The sequence below is a fragment of the Danio aesculapii genome, chromosome 7 (genome assembly GCF_903798145.1).
Source record: "Danio aesculapii chromosome 7, fDanAes4.1, whole genome shotgun sequence".
Classification (NCBI taxonomy): domain Eukaryota; kingdom Metazoa; phylum Chordata; class Actinopteri; order Cypriniformes; family Danionidae; genus Danio; species Danio aesculapii.
The window spans coordinates 19,597,403-19,619,180 of record NC_079441.1 but is presented as its reverse complement, the minus strand read 5'-3'; the positions used below and the strand labels follow the sequence as shown (position 1 = coordinate 19,619,180).

General features: G+C 37.4%; 1 protein-coding gene across 1 annotated transcript in view; it reads right to left on the bottom strand.

Moving 5' to 3' along the window:
• The window catches only part of dnah2 (dynein, axonemal, heavy chain 2), a 275,588-nt gene that overhangs the window by 182,398 nt on the left and 71,412 nt on the right, over positions 1 to 21,778 (bottom strand). Inside the window, exons 16-25 of the mRNA XM_056461233.1 lie at positions 20,461 to 20,700; positions 17,741 to 17,929; positions 14,782 to 14,929; positions 11,836 to 12,028; positions 9,205 to 9,405; positions 8,370 to 8,526; positions 7,940 to 8,114; positions 5,311 to 5,474; positions 4,884 to 5,045; positions 2,396 to 2,499 (exon numbers count right to left, since the gene is read on the bottom strand). Coding sequence (XP_056317208.1) covers positions 2,396 to 2,499; positions 4,884 to 5,045; positions 5,311 to 5,474; positions 7,940 to 8,114; positions 8,370 to 8,526; positions 9,205 to 9,405; positions 11,836 to 12,028; positions 14,782 to 14,929; positions 17,741 to 17,929; positions 20,461 to 20,700 — 1,733 coding nt within the window. The remainder of the gene's footprint in view (positions 1 to 2,395; positions 2,500 to 4,883; positions 5,046 to 5,310; positions 5,475 to 7,939; positions 8,115 to 8,369; positions 8,527 to 9,204; positions 9,406 to 11,835; positions 12,029 to 14,781; positions 14,930 to 17,740; positions 17,930 to 20,460; positions 20,701 to 21,778) is intronic.

Genomic DNA, 21,778 nt, shown 5'->3' with positions numbered 1-21,778 from the left:
AATATGGATAAAAAGGGGTGTACTCAACTATGCTGAGCACACCCCTTTTTTATCCATATTTTTATCAATTTCTCAGTGAATATAGGCAATATATTTTGGTGCATTTAAAAAAAAACAGATTTATTAAACAGATATATTTATTAAAACAATATTTTAGTCACTAAACATTTTTAGAAATTGAAAGATATTTCAATTAAATTCAAGCTAAATATTTAAAAAAAAATACAACATACAAAATTTTAACAAAACTTTTCAAATTTTCTTGATTTTTCCTCTTTTTAAAATTTGTATTGAATATTTTTCTATAACATATACATTTATTTGGGTGTACTAGTTTTTAGACCGTTATTGTAAGTTATTTTGTTAGATGAGCTCTAACAATATTTAAATATATATATGTATATGTGTGTGTGTGTGTGTGTGTGTGTGTGTGTGTGTGTGTGTGTGTGTGTGTGTGTGTGTGTGTGTGTGTGTGTGTGTGTGTGTGTGTGTGTGTGTGCGTGAGTGTGTGCGTGTGTGTGTGTGTGTGTGTATGTGTGGACAAAATTGTTACCCTTTCATTAAAGAAAGATAAACCAACACTGAAATAACTTGAAACTGAAAATAGTAAGGATTTTAAAAAAAATAAAAATTAACGAAAATCAGATATTGCTTTCGAAACGTGGTTTAACTGAAACACTAACAGGGAAATTTATCAAAATTGCCTGGACAAAAATGAAGGGTACAAACAATTTTATCCACAATATTTTATGTCCAAAATGATACTGCACTACCTTAAATATCTACATCACTATGTGAAAATATTTATTTAATGCAGCCTGACGGTTCTTTCTTTGTATCTCACTTTAATGATCTAAGGTGATTTGTTCTTCAAACAAGTTTGTAAATCAGATTAAAATATACATTTATTTGAGTTTACTGCTTGTGCTCATGTTTACTGTGCAGGACAGATCTATTGATCCTCGAAATGAATGCAGGCTGGCAGCAAAACAGCAGCTTAATGACATCATGTGATTAATATACAATTAGCAATCATGTTAGCAAAATTATACAAAAGTTTCAGTATAAAAAACGGTTTATTAAATGACACGCAATAACTATCCACATTTGTTGTAGTCAATTTGTAGAGGCTTTACACTTTTATGTGCAAAGAGTATAGTATTTAGCAGATATTGTAGTTTTACCTTTAGAGCACATTTTCTATGTGACAGTATTCACGTTTTTTAATCTTAATAATAATTTAAATAATTTAGCATCAAAAACCATTTTGATATCTGAGTATTGGTCTGCATCTCCTGCTGCATCAAATCACCATCACCATCACATGTGCATGACTGTAAATTATTGTGTTTGTTCTCTTTTAATCCCTTGGAAAGGTTCCAACCTCCATCAAAGTTTTCTATCTTTATTTTGGAGTGTAGATTACAAAATTACTTAAAAAGTAAAAAAAATTAAGGTGACATCAGATTTAATTTTCACTTGTGTAGATTTTTTTTTGTGTTTAGCCAAAAAATGAATGAACAACTATGTGAGTGGCGCTCTGTGGGGCAACTTGATTGTGTGGTAGCTACAGCAGACAGGCACTGAGTGGCAATTTTTGGTTTAGGTAGGGTTAGGTTAAAGGAACAGTTCAATTCTTCACACTTTTGATGATTTATAATAAAGAGTGTTTGGCATGTTGTCCTGGGAAAGAGTCCTGAGCTCAGAAGATCCTTGAGCCCGGGGCTCCCTCCCATTTCATGAGGAGAGAGGGGAGCCTGAGCTCAGGTAGGATTCGAGGTCTTCCCCTGAATTCGTTCGCTCGGCCTATTCTTAGATTATTAAGGGTTGCCACGGCGAAATGAACCGCCAACTATTTCAGCATATGGTTATGCCTGGAATGCCCAGTACTAAAACACTCATATACTGTACCAATTTGATTTATTCAATTCACTCATACTGCATGTCTTTGGACTGTGGAAGGAAACCAGAGTACCCGGGGGAAACCCACACGAGCACTGGAAAACATGTAAACTCCACACAGAAATGCCAAATGGCCCAGCCGGGACTCGAACCAGCGACCTTCTAGCTTTGAGGCGACAGTGCTAAGCCACCTTGTCCTGAATTAATCTAAGAAAGAAGGGGAGGAGTAGGGGTGGATGGGGGGATTCTTTGAGACAAATATGGCTAAGGTAAGAAAATCTGGTTATTTATGTGTGTTTGGATTCGTCTGATCATATGATAGCTAATGCAGGACCAGCTGTGGTCAATCATAAGCCTGTGATCCTCTTGAAATTAGTTTACAAAGTAAGGTTCACGGACTTACAAAGTAAGTTTCTACAGTATGAACAACATTATAATATAATATAAAGAGTCCTAGTAGACATAATGAAGTATGTGTGTGTGAGCCCCCCACCTCTCTCTCAAGGCTGGATTCCTGAGATCTGTGATCAGTGGGATGATCTTCTTAAACTGCTCAATCCTGCTCTTAGACGAGTCCACAACCTCCCAGTGTTTGTCCTGAAAGAACACATACACACACATAACCATTATTTTGTAATTGTCAGGATCCCACTGCAGGCTGAATTTGTAAACTGCTGAGTGTTGTGTATTGATGGAATGATCCATTGTCAGTGGAAGAGCACCCGAAGGGTCTGAATCAAGCAGGTGTTTCTAATCTGCTTAAAGCTAAATGTCAGGATAATGAGAAGCTGGTGAGAAAAGAAGCTAAATTAGCTTTAAAGGGTAATTAGCTGCACAAAAGAGCTTTTATCACAGTTACAAAGAGAAAGGAAGGAATGAGAGTCTCTGCTGGACCCTAATGAAGCAGCATCAGTGTGTGTGTGTGTGTGAGTACAGTAAAGATGAGTGAAAGACATCATCACTGATGGTAGTTACAGTAAACGGAGCCCTGATGGCTGCTAGTTTTTTATGTGAAGGCCTCTATAAGGTCTACAACCTGTGACCCTTTGATCAATTAATACTTTAAAAAAAAGAAAATCTTAGATTAATAAATGTTTATTTGCAGTACTGATATATATCCTGGATAGAGTGGCTGTACTAAAACTATGAAGTCATTCATCACTTCCAGTTACATTAGTGACAAAAAAAAAAGAAAAATGACTTTTCCTTTGTTTAATTAAATATAAAGAAAAAGGTATTGTTGTGAAGTAAATTTACAATTTAAAATAGCAGTTTACTAATTTACATTTTTGAAAAGTGGTAATGGTAATGGTAAAGGTTGCATTATTTGAAGTATGTACTAGCATGACCTAACAATGAATTTATTACAGTATTTAATCTTGTTTTTTAGTTTGATAACTCACATACTGTAAATGTTATACATGTATTGTTCACTCTTAGTTTGGGTTACTGAAATAATAAGTAATGTTAGCATTAATTTATGGAAACGTATTGCAAAGTATCACTGAAAAGCTGTATTTTAAACAGCCATTATTTCAGTATTCATTGTCACATGATCCTTCAGAACTCAATCTACTAATTTTGGACTTATTCTGCTGATTTTTACCTCAAGAAAATGAGTTTATAGCACAGTTCAAAACAGTTATGTAATATTTTTGGGGATAGAATGTCCTTCGCTTTTTCAACAATTTGCTTGAGAAATATAGCAGTCAACTTAATAGTAATAGTATTTATTTAAAAAACTACTAGCAACCAGCAAGAAAACTGTAATTCGAAAGAGGTTACAACTCGAACCCCAAACAAAATCTGAATGGTTGGATATTGTATCTAATGTTCAAAATATGAAGAGGATGCCTTTTTCATTAAAACTAGAGATGGACAGATACCGGAAATATTAGGAGAAATAGATTGTGCTTATGCCATTACATTTTTAAACTGATATTTATATGTATTTGTTAATGTAAGGACATATGTGACAAGTAAACTGTTCATTTAAGTTCTGATGTTATTGTATTTTTTCTTTTCATTTTATTTCTTAATCAATTAGGAAATAAAAATATAGTATATAAAAAGAAAACAGTTATGTAGCTTAATACCCTTGCGGAAACCTTCCTTGATTAGTGAAAAGTTCCAAATGTATTTGAAATATTCATTCATTCATTTTCTTTTCGACTTAGTCCCTTTAATAATCAGGGGTCGCCACAGCAAAATGAACCTCCAACTTATCCAGCATATGTTTTATGCAGCGAATACCCTTCCTGCCGCAACCCAACACTGGGAAACACCCATTCACTCTTTTATTCACATATACACTACGGCCAATTTTGCTTATTCAATTCAGCTATACCGAATGTCTTTGGACTGTGGGGGAAACCTGAAGAAAACCCACGTGAACACGGGGAGAACATGCAAACTCCACACAGAAATTATTTAAAATAAACTCTAAATGTAATTTTTTTTGAAGTATGCCAATATGATAATAATTTGATATTTTTTATTTAAAACTGTGCTAAAAAGCACTTAAAGTGGTTTCCCTGTCATTACAAGGCAAAGAATCACCTTTAGTGATTCATAGCACCTACTGTATATAGCACCTTGGCCACCTCAGAGAACTGCTGGAGAACCATTACATGTTCTTTATAGGTTCTATATAGCACTAAAAGTGATTAAAGTGGTTCTATTTAGCACTGTGTTTTTTTAGCTTAATGCTGCAGTAAACAACTTCTGTCTCTCTATTGCAACCCTGTTTGAAAAATTAAACTGCAAGTTACCTAGCGTGAACATTTTTACGTGGATTGTTCTTTGTACTGTTTATTTGTGTGGATGAATCTGTGATCACCACATCCGAACAGATCTCTCAAATTGTATTCTGACAATGAAACCATTGTGCATTTAAAGCTGGCATAATTGTCACACTGGCTCCTGAACTGACTAAGATTGAGAACATGAAGTACAGGGTACTCTATGTTGCACTAACTTGCCTTGAATGCTCGGCTGAGTTTGTGGAGTGTCTTGAACATGGTCTGGGCAGTGTTGTCCATGACCTCAGTCTTCAGAGAGGCCAAATGACCCTCCTTCCACTCGTGCCACAGATCCTCCCACTGCAGGGCGATCTCCCAGACCTGCTGCAGGTAATCCACATCCTACAAACACACACACACATACACACACACACACACACACACACACACACACACACTTATGAACACTAGATTTAAGCATCATAGTGTACTGAACCACAAATGACCTTTCACTAACAATATTGTTCAATTTGCTGTCATGCAGGATCAGTAAATTGCCCTCAGCCAAAGAGCTCTCTGCGTTCTTTTGTGCTGCTATGCGTTCAATATGTCTATGAAGAATTGCACAGAGAAAAGTTGCATTACTTTAACAGGAGAAAATAGGCACCTTCTCTAAAGCAAGGATGTCTTTAGAGGCTGGTTGTTCAATAGTGAAGATGTTGAGACCAGAGCATATGTTCTGCTCTTCTTCTTTAAGAGCCTCTAACTGGGCGCGCAGCTCTGACACCTGCTGCAGTGCAGAATGTGGGGTAACACTACTGCCAAACGGACCTGCAAACACATACACACAAATAACAAAAAATATCGCAAATATTACAATTAGCGATGCTCGTATCGGCCTATAATCACATTTAATGACTCAATCGGTACTCGCTAATCTACAACAGCTAAAATATATACAGATGTGGTGCGACCAGTTTATACAGTCTATTGGTGCGGCCCACATGAGTAATGGTCTCTTATTTGCAAATGCAACCATAGTATTTACTGTGTTTGGAGCTGCTGTGACACAAGCGGATAATTGTAATTTTCCTTACCAATTTTTATATCTGTGGTATATTATTTCCTGTAAAGCTGCTTCTGGCCATGATATGTTCACACCAAAATAATTAAAAGAGTTGTGTTTAAGAGATTATATGCAACATCCTTAATTTATTCGCTGAGATCTCCACTTAAGTATCATCCTTAGAGGGAAAATGTGCTTAATGCATTATAAAGCTTAAAGCATTACAATCAGTTCTCAGTATCGGCCGATAACCTAACAAGGAGTTGGTACTCGTATCGGCTGCAAAAATCCTGATCGGAGCATCCCTATTTACAATCTAATTTCCCTAAAGAGCAGCTTTTTTCTTTAAAAACCCCATTCAGATTCCTATTGGCCAGAAAGTTAGCAAAGTGAGCATGTTTCTCAGAATGTGCTATTAATGCGGTTTCACAGTTGGCAGGTCAGTAGGTCTCTTTCCTGAGCAGCGTGTGAGTTCTGGCCCGAACCCAGCTCCGCTCACAGGCCGGGACTCCCACAATTCACGTGAACTTGCGACAGATTTGATTTACGAGATATTTGATCTTTTGAAAAGCAGCTCATTCATCTCAGGATGGCAACACACAATGTGTGTAGTAACACACATGAATGTTCTCACACAGACAACAGTAGTTGCTGTTATCTGCCCCAAAGGCCTCTGTGATATGTTTACAGGCACACGTGTTTACGTCTGTCAGCGTTTATAATGGATTCCATCAAACACACGGTCTAAATCACACGACTACATCTCCGCCAATTACAAAAAACACACATTTACACAATTCTGCATTAAGGCGAGCCATTAAGCAGTGTGCGTAGATCCATCAGGGATCTCCAGTCAATATTTGCGTAAAGTCTGATTTACTGAAGCATTTAGCACATGCTGAAGTGCGTCGCTGGAGCAGAACGAATTCAGGAGCACGGGTGTTGAGAGGTTTGATGACGCCTGTTCTTTCGCTCCGTTGTGCCTGACTAAAACGTAAAGAAAATCTAATTAGCAAATGTTAAAATGTGCTAAATTTTTGATAAATCTGCCTTGGAGACTTCAGCCAATCATACATGTTTAATTGGCTCTGCGCTGCAAAATGCAATATCGTATTTTTCCACAGAAAGTCACACTGGGCCCGTGGAGAGCGGGAGATGAGATTTTGAAGGGGCACCTTGGCAGGGGCCAGTGGTATGTGTTTGGACTGAATGAGTGTGATATTATTGAAACCGTCTCTCTCTCTTGAATACAAATTTCTCCTCGCACAAAGCTGCTTCCTGGCCTCATTAACCTGAAGGAGCCCGCTATTGTTTGCAGGAACAATCCAAACAATCCCAGTGTTCTCAACAAGTTGCAGCCACCACCCACGGATGGAAATTCTGGGGTTGTGGGAAATAATAACGGTGAGTGCTGAGCGCGTTTGCCACGTGTTGACTTTCCCGTTAATCGGCTGCGCCAAAGCTCCAACTTTGTCTGAATCAAGGCTTTTTGGATTCATACTGGGAGGAAAAGAACATAGGAGGAGAGACGAATGGCAGGAGATCAAACTGAAAAACAACAGACTTCACAGAGCCATCAACGATCACAGGGTAACGCAAACACAATGGAAACGAGATATGGAGCGAGTGAGCAAAGAGGTGCAGGAAAAGGGGAAGAATGAAAGAGGAGGGAAGGAAAAGTAGGACGAAAACTCTGTCCTCTTTGATACAGTTCAGCACAACGTGACTTTGTTCGTGAAAAGAGGTGGCAGCGTGAGTCAGAATAAAGAACTTTTCAATCCCGTTTTTAATAGAGCAGAGAATAAACAGCGCAGGGATGCTAACAGGAGGTGGGGGGGTGGACAGCGTTGTGGGACAATGAGAGAGAAAGAAAGACAAGCTGCGAGTGCAGTCAAGGGCAGGATGTCAGCGTGACGGTCACTTCTGCTGCAGGTGAGGCTTCATGGTGTTCTGAAACATTATCTCAAGGCTAATTGGTTGTGATGTGCCGTGGGGCATGCGGGAGGTTGATAGCTCTACCCAGCACTCCCCACTATGCCAAACACCCACAGTCCCAGAAAGCAAAGGCCTGCTGTGCCGTCCATGTTGCGAGCTGACCTACAGAAAAAGAGGCATGCTGGGATGCGAAGCTCACAGTGGGGTCTGTGAAACCTACAGACTGTGTGTGTGTGTGTGTGTTTGTGTGTGTGTTTTCATCCTATAACACTCAAACGTTAATGTGTGTGTTCACCGTTGCTACTGAAGCTCTGCAGGAAAGTCTGCGTCTTCTTCTGAAACTCCTCCGAGGACAAGATCAGCCCACTCTTCATCGTGTCTTTGTGTTTCTTCAACATGATGTCACTGTCAATCACAACCTGCTGGAACCACACCCACTCTGCATTCAGAGCCTCCAGCAACTCCAACACCTACAGAGACGGAAAGAAAGAGAGCAAATCTAAGAGTGCCAAGTCGAATAAAAGTATAGTCAAATATGGAATGGAGGCAAGAGATGAAAGAGTATATAGGAGACGTTCTGACTGGAACACCTGAGGGAGAGTGTGTATGTGAGAGTGTTTGTGTGTGTGTGTGTGTGTGTGTGTGTGTGTGTGTGTGTGTGTGTGTGTGTGTGTGTGTGTGCGTGTGTGCGCGTGTGTGTGTGTGTGTGAGTGTGCGACACTCACAGCGGGGTCGACGGCAACCTCGTATTTCGTAAGGATGGCAAACTGCTCGTGGATGGGTGGAATTTGACTTTCGATCTTATTCAGATCTGCCTGCAGAGTTTCTAGAAGTTTTAAGCTCTCTCCCAAGTCTGTTAGAGTCTGAGGAGGCTGTGACAACCTGAAAAGACAATATTATATTTGTGTATATACATTAGATTAGTCAGTACTGAAGCCAAGTCTGGAGCTTATCTAACAAAATAACTTATGATAACGGTCCAAAAACTAGTACACCAAATGTATATGTTTATTCATTCATTCATTCATTTTCTTTTCAGCTTAGTCCCTTTATTAATCCGGGGTCGCCACAGCGGAGTGAACCGCCAACTTATTCCGCACACATTTTATGCAGCTCTGGAAAACATCCCATCTCTGGGAAACATCCATACACTCATTCACACTCATACACTATGGACAATTTAGCCAACTCAATTCACCTATACCGCATGTTTTTGGACCTGGAATTGCTTAGGGCCCGCAAATCAATAAGTCTGCCCCTGCTTTCAAGTCAATGGAACGATTTTTAACATTGTCAGGCTGTTAGCTTAGCAGCATGCTAATGCCAAATTCTATTGAAATTAACAGAGCGGTGCAGAGTCTCTTATGCTCTTCATGTGAGGGGTGTTAATTGGTGTGGCATGCATGAGTGACCATTAACAGGGTCGCTGCCCATGAAGAGCGTTTCAAATCAGTCGCTTATGAGGTATCATTTCAGTTAGGACACCAGCTGCTTATATAGACAGCAGACAGTGAGGCAGGGTTTTGGAACAGAGCTTGAGTGGGCTTCACATACACGCACCTGACAGCATTTTCCTGCAGAAAGCTGTGCAGTTCTTTGAGTTTGGAGCTGGCCATAAGGCTGAGCAGCTGCGTGAACTTGCTCTGCCACTCGTTACAATGCTGCAGCAGAGAGAATTTGAGCGGAGAACAATCCAGCAACACAAACTGCACGCTTAACAGTGTCTCCTCCTTCTGGACGTTATTAGCCACCTCAGTGTATCTGTATGGAGATAGAGAAAAAGCATAAATTAACTGGTTTATTCTCAGAAATCCCACCTTGAACTATAACACAAAATAGTAAAACAATTCTATTATGCTAAAAAGAGAAGTTCTCGTTCTTAAAACACTGTTGTTTTTAGGTTTTAAAAGGATAGTTCACACAAAAATGAAAATTAATTCAACCTGAGCATTTACTCAAATCTTCATGGCTTTCTTCGTTCTGTTTCACACAAAATAAGACATTTTGAAAAATGTACAATAGGTAAAAATACTAAGGAAGTCAATAGCCACGTTTCCACTATCGCATCTGCAGCGAGCGTGCCAGGGCGACTGTCACTTCCGGGGCCTGATCAGGCCAAAGTGGGGCTTCCTCAGGGCCACGGCCAGCCTTTTTCGGACCGCCGAACACCTTGGGCCAAAGAGGGCCAGTTGGGGTTTCGGGGCTGAGTGAAAGGAGAGGCAGAGTTTGCCCTAGTCTGGTAAAGATGGCGTAGTTACATCTAGTTTTCCGATCGTGCACGAGTACATGCGCCAAAAAAAATTAAAATAATAATAAGGGAAAGAAAAAAATGCAGCTGGTCAGTTTTTCCATAAAACACTTTATAGGCTAGGGGTCTTTTTATTGCTTAAGATCGCACTTATGTTTGTTTCCCTTTAAAGTAGTTTTAATAAGTGATATTTCTTTGCTGCATCCTCAATGTTTCAGTAATGCATAATAATCTTTACACCACATTAAAGACACAGCAGCCAGTAACTTTTAGTTGTCAAGAGTTTTTGTCAAGTTTAAATGGTGTGTTTGTGCATGAAACATGTGCATTTAGATGCATGTATATATGTGTGACAGCACAATAGTGTCATATTAGATCTAGATAAAAAGCGTAAGCTTTATTGAAATCATTTTAAGAATTATAAATATCGAACATAATAAAATCACATTAAATAAATAAAGCAATATGAAACAAACAAAAGCTATAACAATTTAGGTATATTCAATACAAATAAATTAAACCATTTTAAACTTTAATTTTACTAAGGCCTATCTAAAAAAATATATTTTAGATGTTTTCTAAAAACAATAAACAACAGAGGAATTTTGAAATGTTATTTATAAAGTATTTGGATATGATGATATTAATTAAATCGTGCAAACAGAGCTTTTTCTGGGTGAGCAAAACCATCAGAAAGGACAGTCCTTCTTTTCTGTCATCCAGATTGGGGATTGGGGAAAAACTGCACGTAAAAAAAATATGTTCTATGTCCTCAAACAAATGTTTAGGTCTTCATATCACATGGTAAATTTTAAAAATGAAAGTTTAAATTTAGAGCTTCATTAGAAGCATATTTAATATTTTAAATTAAAAAGGTTTGGAAGGACATTTATAATTTACCAGTTTCCAACATTCTTCAAAATATCTTCTTTTGTGTTCAACTAACAAAAGAAACAGAGTTTTAGAGCAACTGCAGGATGAGTAAATGATGAGTTTTAATTTTTGGTTGAACTACCCCTTTAAGATTTTTAATTACCATTGTTAATGGGAACAAATGAATGCATACAAGATACATACAACACATCCACATCCCACAGACATCATATATTACTATTACCTCTGCTGATGGTATATTAAAAGACAATACGTTTAATTCTTAATAATGGCCCCATTTGTATGATGCAATTGATGTTTTTGCTCAAGCATAATGGCACCATATTAACAGCAAGTTAATTTGTCATCAGAGTACCACAATGTTCCATAAAAGAAATCAGTTTTTCAAGAGAATTAACAAAGTGTGTGCTCCATCATTTGTTTCTGCGAGCGAGTACAAAAATATAAATCAAGAAGTTACTGTATATTAATAATAGTCATTTAGAAAAGTAATTTCAATGCACAAATTGTTTAATGTAGAAAAATATATAAATATATAAGACATTAATTGGTACTGCAGACAACACCAATTGTCTTTCCAGCTCAGGACAGACAACACAAACATGCAAAAGGTCATTAATGCAACAACACGCACACAGTCTGTCTCTCACTGCTCAGACACACACACACACACACTGTTGACATGATAGTGATTTGGTCAGTGCAAATCAGATCTATAGGGAAGAGATGTTGACCCTGCCCTCAGGACTGGCATCTCTGAGCTACATAGACGTCAATAGTCTGAAAGGCCAACACATAGCTCTCGATTGACCTAAAACACTCTGATGTGCTTTGGCCACTCACGTATTTTAAAAGAAAGAAAATGCATGAAGATGAGAAGCATTGTGAATCCTTTAGTAGATTTGCTCACTAAAGACACTTTTATTTCACCGGTACCACAATGATTAATTCATAAGTTCATGGATGTTCCTTTAAAAGCATTTCGACCCAATTTTATGACTTTAAAAACTAATTTTGCAGCTAAAAAAGAGAATGATGAAAAGAGAGACCTGGCTATATCAGCGTCAAATGAGGTTACTGTAGGGTTGAGCCGCTGATAGCGCTGTATAAAGCTGTCTTTTTCGATTTCCCAGATCTCTCTGTGTTTGTCCCAGGTCTTCAGGTAGGTCTGGAGGTAAGATGCATTTGTCACCATTCCGGCAGCGATGGCTCCCTGGATCTTACAGATCTCTTCATCTTGCTCTGCAATGCATCAAGAAAGAGGAAATCAGCAGGTTTGTCATGAGACAACACGTACACTTCATACACAAATACACTTCATTGAACATGTGCACATTTACATCACCGATATACTATATAACTGCAGGTTAGCTATGTTTATATATAATAACTTTAGTTGCTAAATGCTATTAGTAACTTGTTATTTTGTTAAAGTTATTAGTAATTCATAAAGTTATGGTAATGAATAACTTTAACTTTCCTGATTTTGAATGTAATGCAATAATCTGCCCTTTTGTATAGCTGCTTTGAAACAAGAATTATTGTGAAAAGCGTTATACAAATAAACTTTAAAATGAATTTAGTACTACTTTTTGGTGTGCAATATATTGTCTCAGAAATAACTGCAATAAACAACATTATTGTGTTCTAACGGTCGACCATCCCACCAGCGGCACGCTTCACTTCACTATATTACAAATAAATCCTAAATCTAATCATGATAAACTATATATCACTCTAAGACTTCTGAATACATATTTTACCACAGTTTTTTGTTGTTATGTAGAAAGAGTAATAGATCAAATCCCATTTACTGTCACCCTATAACCTGTGGCACCATTTGCAATAATATATTTAAATAATAATATTGGAGTCTGAACATAAAGCAATCGTGACAAACTACATATTATTTGAAAGCTTAAAATATCTAACTTCCATATCTGGCTGTGATTGCTTTTTGATACTTACCGTTTGAGTCGTAAATTATTACTTTGCTAGAACAATCCAACTGTAAATACATTTGTAAAATGAAATATCACTAATACTGCTCATACTACTTTAGAGTTTGATGTTTACTTTACAAATATTGTCAAAAATATGCAAAAATATTATCCTTATGCCTTAAAACATTGAAAAATTGAAGATGCCCTTATGGTCAGAAATGAAAACTGCATGTCATCAGGAGGTGAAATTCAGTAATGCGGCCAAAAAAAAATCTTTCTAAAAGCTCTTTTTTTTGAGATATCAACTTCAAATCTGGAACATAATTCCTTCAGATATATAGTTTTCATTGTCTGTCAATTTAAAGCTAAAACAGGTTTTGGAAAATACATAATATATCCAATTCAATCTGAGTACGCCCTAACGTCCACAAACTGGGATTAAAGCGTCTTCTTTTATAATTGTTCTGACACGCGGCTGTGCTGATGAAGTAAATCTGAAGTAAATCGCTGTAATTCATTACACACATGCACTGTTTTAAAACATTTTAAACTTGTAAAACTCACTCTTGATCACATTTGATGATGATTGATGATCCTAGCAAACTGAACAGAACTTTTATTCCCGGTTGCTTTGCGCTCGTCCTCTGTTGTTGATATGATTATACACATGACTACCGGGACATGTTAATACGCGCAGCTGTCAATCAATTCAGTGGGCGGGGGGACCGCACTCCTATGTAAAGTTGCGGTCGGTCTGAAAATCGCTCCAATTGGTCCACCATTTTTGTGTTGTTAAATTGAAAAAAAAAAGCACTGGGTGTGTTTATATCACCCCAATATGATGGTCTATACACTATATCTACACATATGTCTGTCCAAACAGCTTGAAAAGTAGATTTTTCACCATAGGTGCCCTTTAAAGTGTTAGTTTTCCAGTAGCCTGCAGCAAACATCACTTAATGGGTAAAATGCTGGTTATAAATATTAAGTTGCTCACAAAACTGTTATTACCAGTTTTGCTAACTCTAAGCTTGCACCATTTTGCCGCAGATATGCACTTTGCAGCTTTCAAAACAAGTTCTTTTGGACTTTTCTTTTAAATTGGATGTCATCGTCAGAAAATCACTAAGTAACACCTTGAGAACTGCCTATTCTTCTCATGCTTCTGTTATGCATGGTGTGTGTGAAGAGACAATTAAATCCCGACTCAGCCACAGAGATAAAACCAGATAACAGAGACAGTGCTATCTGCTAAAATGTTGGTGAATATAAGTTTTATGCAAACACAATGGGAATTATATTGTGCCACCGAAATGATGAAGGCCATGCCCATCCATCAATATATATATTACTCTGACAGGCTTTGAAGTGAGATTAATACAAAAATCACTGTTCGTGGAAAAGAACTCCTGATAATGTGAAAAACGTTTTTACCCCAAAATAAAAATATTTGTTATCATTTAGTCAGCCTATATATCAATCCAAAAAAAGTCTATATTCAGTTGAATATTTGGATTTGGAAGAACTGTAAACAAAATATTTGTTTTATCTTTTTTGTTCCACAGAATATGCATTTACAGTACATTAAGTCTTTTAACAGACGCTTTAATCCAAAGCGTCTTACAAATGAGGAAGCATTCAGCAACTCAACATGAATATACACAAGAAATGCTACCTATACAAAGAGATGCAAGTGCTCAGAAACATAAAAGCTAGACTAAGTAGTAGGAGGGGATTTTATTTAATTTTTCTATTTATTCTTCTAAGTGCTCATTGAATTTACCAGTGAATGATACCAGTGAATCAGCAGTCTGTGTACTGTAGGAATGGGAAAATCATTCCATGAGTGAGAAATATTGAATGAAAAGGTTTCGAAAAGTAACTGTGATGGCACTACGAGGTGGCGCTTACTTGCAGACCGGAGGCTCCTGGAGGGAATGTAGACTTTTTCAAGAACAGACTTAGAAAGTCATTGGGTTTGGAATGACATGAGGACGAGTAATCAGGAATATATAAAGGGGATGAAAGGAATGAGATGGAGAGAGGGTGTACCGATAATGCTGTGGATGGGTTTTCTCTGTGATTGCTGGCGAGTCAGTAGGTCTGGCAGACGTTTGAAACCTGAGACGGTCTTGATGAGCTGAGAGCTAATGCTGTTTACTATGTGCGCCAGTTTCTGGAGTGAAGGAGAGAAATCCACCTGGACAAACACACAACAGATGGGAAAAACATTATTAATCCAGTGTTCAGTGCAAGACTTCCGATTAAATCATTCTAATCAACTTGTGAATAAAAGAAAAAGTTTCAAAGAAGACAGTTCACCCAAAAATTGAACTTTTGTTTATCTTTGCAACAGAAATGAAGATATTTTAGGTGAAATCCAAGAGCTCCCTCATTATCCATAAACAGCAACGATATCCCAAGTACAGAAAAGGAACCAAAAACATTGGCAAAACACTCAGTGGTTCAACTGTAATCATACAAAGTTCTAAGAACACTTGTGTGTGTCAATTGGTTTTTATTGTAAAATTGAGTTTTATTGTATGTGTTCTGCATCAGATCACAGTGTGCATATACTAATTACTATATAATGCAATGCTTGTGTGTGTGCTGCTGACTCTAGTGGCAATACATTGCTTACTACCAAAGTAGCAAATGCTCACCTAGACCTGATGCAGGAGAGTATATATAGGCAAACAAAGTAATATTTATAGTTTCCATTGTCACAAAAAGTGTTCTTGGAGCTTCACATGATTCAAAGACTCTAGAATGCACAAGACCTGCCACTCGTATAGTTTTGAATGGGGAATAGTGTAATGGCCAATATGGTAAATAAAGCCCCGCCTTCTAGTACAGGAGCCAATTATTGATTGCTATAGATTGACTATTCTCCGGGCGAGGGGCTCGGACCAGACATGAGTTTCTGCAGATTTTGTGTGATTCGAACATTTAGAAATGAAACTAAAGAGTCAGTTGTTACTTAATTACATTGGAGACAGAATGCCCGAGCATACTGCCCGAGAGGAGTTTCAAAGATGGCCGCCGAGTGAAGTGACTTGCCTTAAAGAGACTTTGCATGATTACAGTTAATCCACTGACATCACATGACATGTTTTGACATTGTTTTTGATTCTTTTTCTAAACATTGAATGCCTTGTTATGCTGTTGCAGTCAATGGAGAATGAACTATCTTCATTTGTGTTCAAGACGAACAATTGTCTTGGAAGACTGAAACGACATGAGGGTGAGTAATTAATGACAGAATTGTAATTTTTGAACTAATCCTTTGTTGTGTGTGATTACGTAAAATTTCTACCGTGCACATATTTACAATTACAGATATTTTTCCTATCATTATTCTATTATAAATAATACATAAATAAATGATCTAGAATAAATGATTCAAATTTTATGATTACAATGCTTTTAAATTGTTCATTCATTTTTGATTGAGTATTGAGGTTATTGCACATTGAATCCCAAATTTTCATCCATAATTTTCACATGTTAAAAAACGTCACGTTATATGAATCGTATTGACACAGTGCCTCCGAAACTTTTGTCTGTCATAAAAAAAGTTTTTTTTTTCAATTTTTTGCATCCGAAAAAACACTTTTTGAGAGGTGTTTTGACAGTTCAGAGCCACTGTACATTGGTCTGTTGCTCTGATACGTCTACGCCATTTATTATTCATTTATTGATTCATTCATTCATTTTCATGCGCTTTTCCGGGTCGCAGGGGCAGCAGTCTTAGGAGAAAACCCCAGACACTTCCTCCAGCTCCTCCGGGGGGATCCTGAGGCGTTCCCAGGCCAGCCGAGAGACATAGTCCTTCCAGTGTGTCCTGGGTCTTCCTCGAGGCCTCCTCTCAGTGGGACATGCCTAGAACACCTCCCTAGGTAGGCATCCAGGAGGCATCTGAAACAGATGCCCGAGCCACATCAGCTGACTTCTCTCGATGTGGAGGAGCAGCGGCTCTATTCTGAGCTCCTTCCGGGGGACAGAGCTCCTCACCCTATCCATACGAGTTCACCCTGCGAAGGAGGCCATCTATTATGATGTCTGTATCAGGTCTGGATGGGTGTCAGTCTCTGTTCAGGATTTGTTTACGTACGTAATCGTGTGAAGCAATGTATCAAAATTACACTGATTTCCTAAAATAAAGTTTGCATTTTGGGATAATCCAGCGTAGCTCTTTGATAATGAGCTGAACTCTTCTTCTAGCATTGGATAAACACAAAGCAAGCCCACGCATCTCGCTTGCTTGTCCAATGTCTTATAGTGTCCTTTGACCACTTATAATGTTCTCCTGTGTGAGCTGGAAAAGGCGCATTGAGGACAGCTATTGTGCAAGTGTAAATTCGGTTGTCGATCAGCCTGACGGATATTCGTTTCGCTCTTAGTTTGAAGAGACCATTCATCAATGATTGGTTTTGCTTATTCATTTGGAATTCGGTGTGAAAGCTCCTTTAATGGTGTGTTCCGAGCAAGTATTAATGCACTTCCCTTCCCTCTGGCACTTTGAGCGCTTTGCCTCAGGCAGTCTGTCTCCACAGACCAAAGCAACCACTGTCCCTTAAATACACTCAATTAAGTCACACTAACGTTTCTGCTTTTTCTTTTTCACTGTGTTTAGCTGACTAAGCATCATGGGACATTACCCATAGGCCTGGGTCCAAATATATACCTCTGTAGAGCTGAGAAGCAGAGTGCTGAATAACGCAGCAGTGCTGCCACAGCTGTGATTTATAGAGGTTGTGCTGTTCTGAATGCCCTCTGCTTGATGTATGATGGTGTCTTTACACTGTATGTAAAACACATGGCCAGAAGCTCTCAGTGACCAACACGATGATTCACACTGACGCACAATTTTTATGTATACATTTTGCCTTGGGTATGTTTGTGAAGAAGTTGTCTAAATGCAAGATAAGGGTCACCTCGTCACGTAAACAGTATTATTAATGGCCGCTGCACTATTTGATTGGACAAAGAGAGGGTGTGTTTTGTTCACCTGAGCTGTAGATCGAGCTGTCTGTGGTGTCAGCACAACCTCTACTCTGAATAAGGGGTTCGGGGAAATCTTGCCGTCTCCGTTGATGGCTTTGGAGAGCTCCTGTAGAGAGCGCTTTATATTCACACGGAACGCCTCTTCAAGCATCCGGTCTATCTTCTCCATGTATGACGTCCAGTGCTGTTGCACCTGAAAACACACACAGACATGCTGAAGCCTAGAGGAAGTATTCAGAGATGAATATTGTACTGGATGGATTACCCAATTGCAAAAAAAGATGAAGATACTGATTTTGTCCATACAATAGAATTGTCAGTGGGGTCCTAATATGAGACATTTGGATAAGGTTTGGGGAAGACTAGCTAACAAATCATAAACAGAAAACTGAATTTTAATTTAACAATGCATTAAATTAATTTGTTTTTCACCAATCACTGTTATTTACCTACAGACTTAATAAATATGCGACACATGTCACATGACATTAAAATAGTTTTTATTTATTCATTTAACAGATAATTTTATCCAAATGAGGATAAATTGAGAACTTTAAATCACCAGGGAGCAGAAATATATAAAAGCCATGACAATGCTAAGGTAGATTAGCAGTTTTTGTTTATATATTTTTATATATTTATATATATACAGTACATACACACACACATATGCACAAGAGCGTGTCTCCTACAGGTGGTTTGTCAAGCCCACTCACCTGTTTGCAGAGGTAGATTTAACTAATAAGCAAAGTAAGCAGGAAATTTTGGGGCCCCTAATAAATACCTAGAAGTATAAAGGTTATGGTATGCTCTCCCTTATTCTGTTAAAAGTGCTTCCACACTAGCTAGTTTCAAGAAGAAAAAACTTAAAAACTCATCTTTTTAGTACTGTGTTTTTAAATTCTTGATCATTCTAATGTGTTTCTATTTTTAAATTTTCAAAGTATACTTATTTTTTAAGTATACTTATATTTTATTGCATGTTTGATTTCTCTGTTGTGTGGGGCTCTGGATTTTAGAAAAGCACATTATAAATAAAATGTATTATTATTATTATTAATTATACACATAACATCCTTTTCCATCATATTTTGTATAGTAATGGTCTAACAAATTAAATTTATAAAAACATATAAGCAAATTTGTCTTACACCCCGAATCATGGAGCAGTCCAGCAGTCAAATCAGATAAAAAATCATTTTTAAGAACAGTTTTTTATTTTTGATTTATGTTTTGTTGTTGAATTCATTTTAAGAAAACAAATAATTTAAAATGTAGAGATTTCATTAAGATAAAACATGTAAATGAGATTCAGCGATATAAGAAAAAAAGCAAAATAAATAAATAAAAAATTTAGAAAACTACAAATGGTTTCATTTTAGGACTGTTGGGCCCCATCGCTGGTAGGACCACTAAAGCATTAAATCAGCCCCTGCCTGTGTGAATCAAAATTGCAAAAGGTTTTTTTTTTCAAATAATGTGGAGTGTCAGGCCCGTAGCGAGGGGGGGTCAGGTGGATCGGAGGACCCACCCCTCACTTACAAAGGTCCAGAATTTATCCCATACTGTACATATGCTCATTTGTCCTATTTTGACTGCTATGTTATCATAAATAGTTAAAATTACTCATTGAAAAAAGGCTTTAAGACCAATTGGAATTTTCTTTTGGCAGCCGCTTCGGAGGGACTTCAGCTAATCAGTTTTGGCCAGTGATAACAAGTCATATTTCGCTCCTGTATTGTTTTTAAATAGAGAAAACACTTTACAAGTGACTTTTTTTCAAAATTTTGGATCTTATTCTTGATTGGTCTTGGAACAATAAAATATGTCAAGTACCAAAAGCAGACCATATAAAAGTTTATTTGATTACTGTTTTGGCTATTGTTGTTATCCATGAATTTTCAAATGTACTTTTTTCATACAATAGAGGCTAGAAAAATTGTGAAGCTCGTTAATATTATTTTGTTTTCAATATTTTTTTTTACTCAAATGGCCAAATCGTGACTGAGGAAAGTTGAATGTGCTGGCCAGTTTGATATTTGCCTAATAAATGACAATAGACTATAGTTTTCAAATTTAAAACTTAAACAGATTTCTTTGATTTTTCTAATGATATATGATGTAATAAATTTGAATTTTGAAAATAAGTATTTTTCATATTTCTTTATTCTAAATTTTCAAAAAGTGTGGTTATTATGACCCCCCGACAAGCTAATCCAGATAAAATAGTGCTTAAAATGTCACTAAAATGCAGTATTTAAGTCTCATAATCAATAGAAAATGAGGCGTAAACCTGCAAAAAGGACCAGTTTTTGAGAAAAAAGAACCACCTCTTTCCCCAGGCAGGCTACAGGCCTAAATGTTATGGAGTAAAAGTCTGGAGCATATAGAGAGGAAAAGAGTGTCTCATACAGGTAGTTTGCAGATCGTTCAATGCAATAGTGCATCATTTTGTAACTTCTTAAAATGTTTTTTTTTTTTTTTTACTTTGTTTTACTTTTTCCATCCACATCACTATTTGCTTTCCTTTTGAAAATAATTCTGCCATTATGGTACAAAGAAGGGTATACAGCATTAGAATAACATCAGGTTAAGAGATGGTGACTTAATTTTCACATGACAGCAAACTATCCCTTTAAACTGAATAGATCTTATTTTAGTTGCTGCCCATTTTAAGCTTGTGCATCATGTCAATCAATAACACACAAACACACACAGACCAACCTCTGGGCCATCTAGGTGGAAGGTTCCGTAGACTCTGCCCATGATTTTGATGATGTCCTGGTGAGCGTTCTGCAGTCTGAGCAGCTGGCTATGCTGATGAGTCTGCTGATCCTCCTGAAACTCAAGGTCTCTGTAGACTGTCTTTCCATCCAAATGCACCAACAGTAGCTCGCTGATCTGCTCACAGTGCTTAGAGGTGGCCAGGTTTGCTGCTTTATACTCATCCACCATTAACTGCACCTGCATTGATGAGATGAGAGATCACGAAAAGAAAAACAATGACAGTGCAAATGTTAATCCCAAAATACACAGCTTAAACCGTTTGAGATTTGAACATAACATTTATATGCTACATCCCTGGACTGTTTATATTAGCAACTGCTCTAATGCAGACAAAAATGACTACACTCTTTGTATCATCCTTCCCTGAAATTGCTGGGCCATTTTTTAAAATAAGCTATACTACATTCTGGTCTATTATTGATTTCAGAGTTACCTGCTCCCAACATAAGGAAAACAAAATATTCTATATTCTACTTGAAAAGGGCAAGCTCAAAAAGACAACACTACACAAACACCATTCCACTGTTCACCGTGAAACACGGCATTTACAGGGACTCTTCTATTTGGAAACAAAAACATATGGGAGTACATGTTGTTAACCTGTAATGTAGAACAGCACACATGTAGCTTTGACTAACTGCTCTGAGATGAGCTAAATCACAGAGCAACCATTAACAGCTCAGGCGCTCCTCCATTAGGCTGTCCCAACTAATGAGCAAATTAATAAGGAAAACTAATTGAAACACAAAGAAACAGAAGGTGCGACGGATTGTAGTTGAAACGCAAAGCAAATTTTAGCACAAAGATTTTTACCTTTACTATTTATACCTATGATGCACCAACCAAAACTCCCATAGCCAGGATCATATACCTGAAGTGGACCGATCAATGTCGATTTTTCAGGTGAGGTGAATACCGATAAACTTTACACATTTATAGGCATGGTCATGATCATATGCCAAGGTCACAGAGGTCCAAGAGGCAGTTTTATAATTTCCATTTCATTTTTGTTATTATTATTACTACTAATATTTAGGGATGCTTTGATCAGGATTTTTGCAGCTGATACTGAGTACCGATTCCTCATCATTGTGATCAGCGGATACCAAGTACTGATTCGGATGCTTCAAGCTTTATGTAACTTTGCTATTGCATAAGCAGATTTTCCCACTATGTATGAGATCTCGCCTTACCTAAGAGAATAAATTAAGGATGTTGCATACATGGTCAGAAGCAGTTTTACAAAACAAATAAT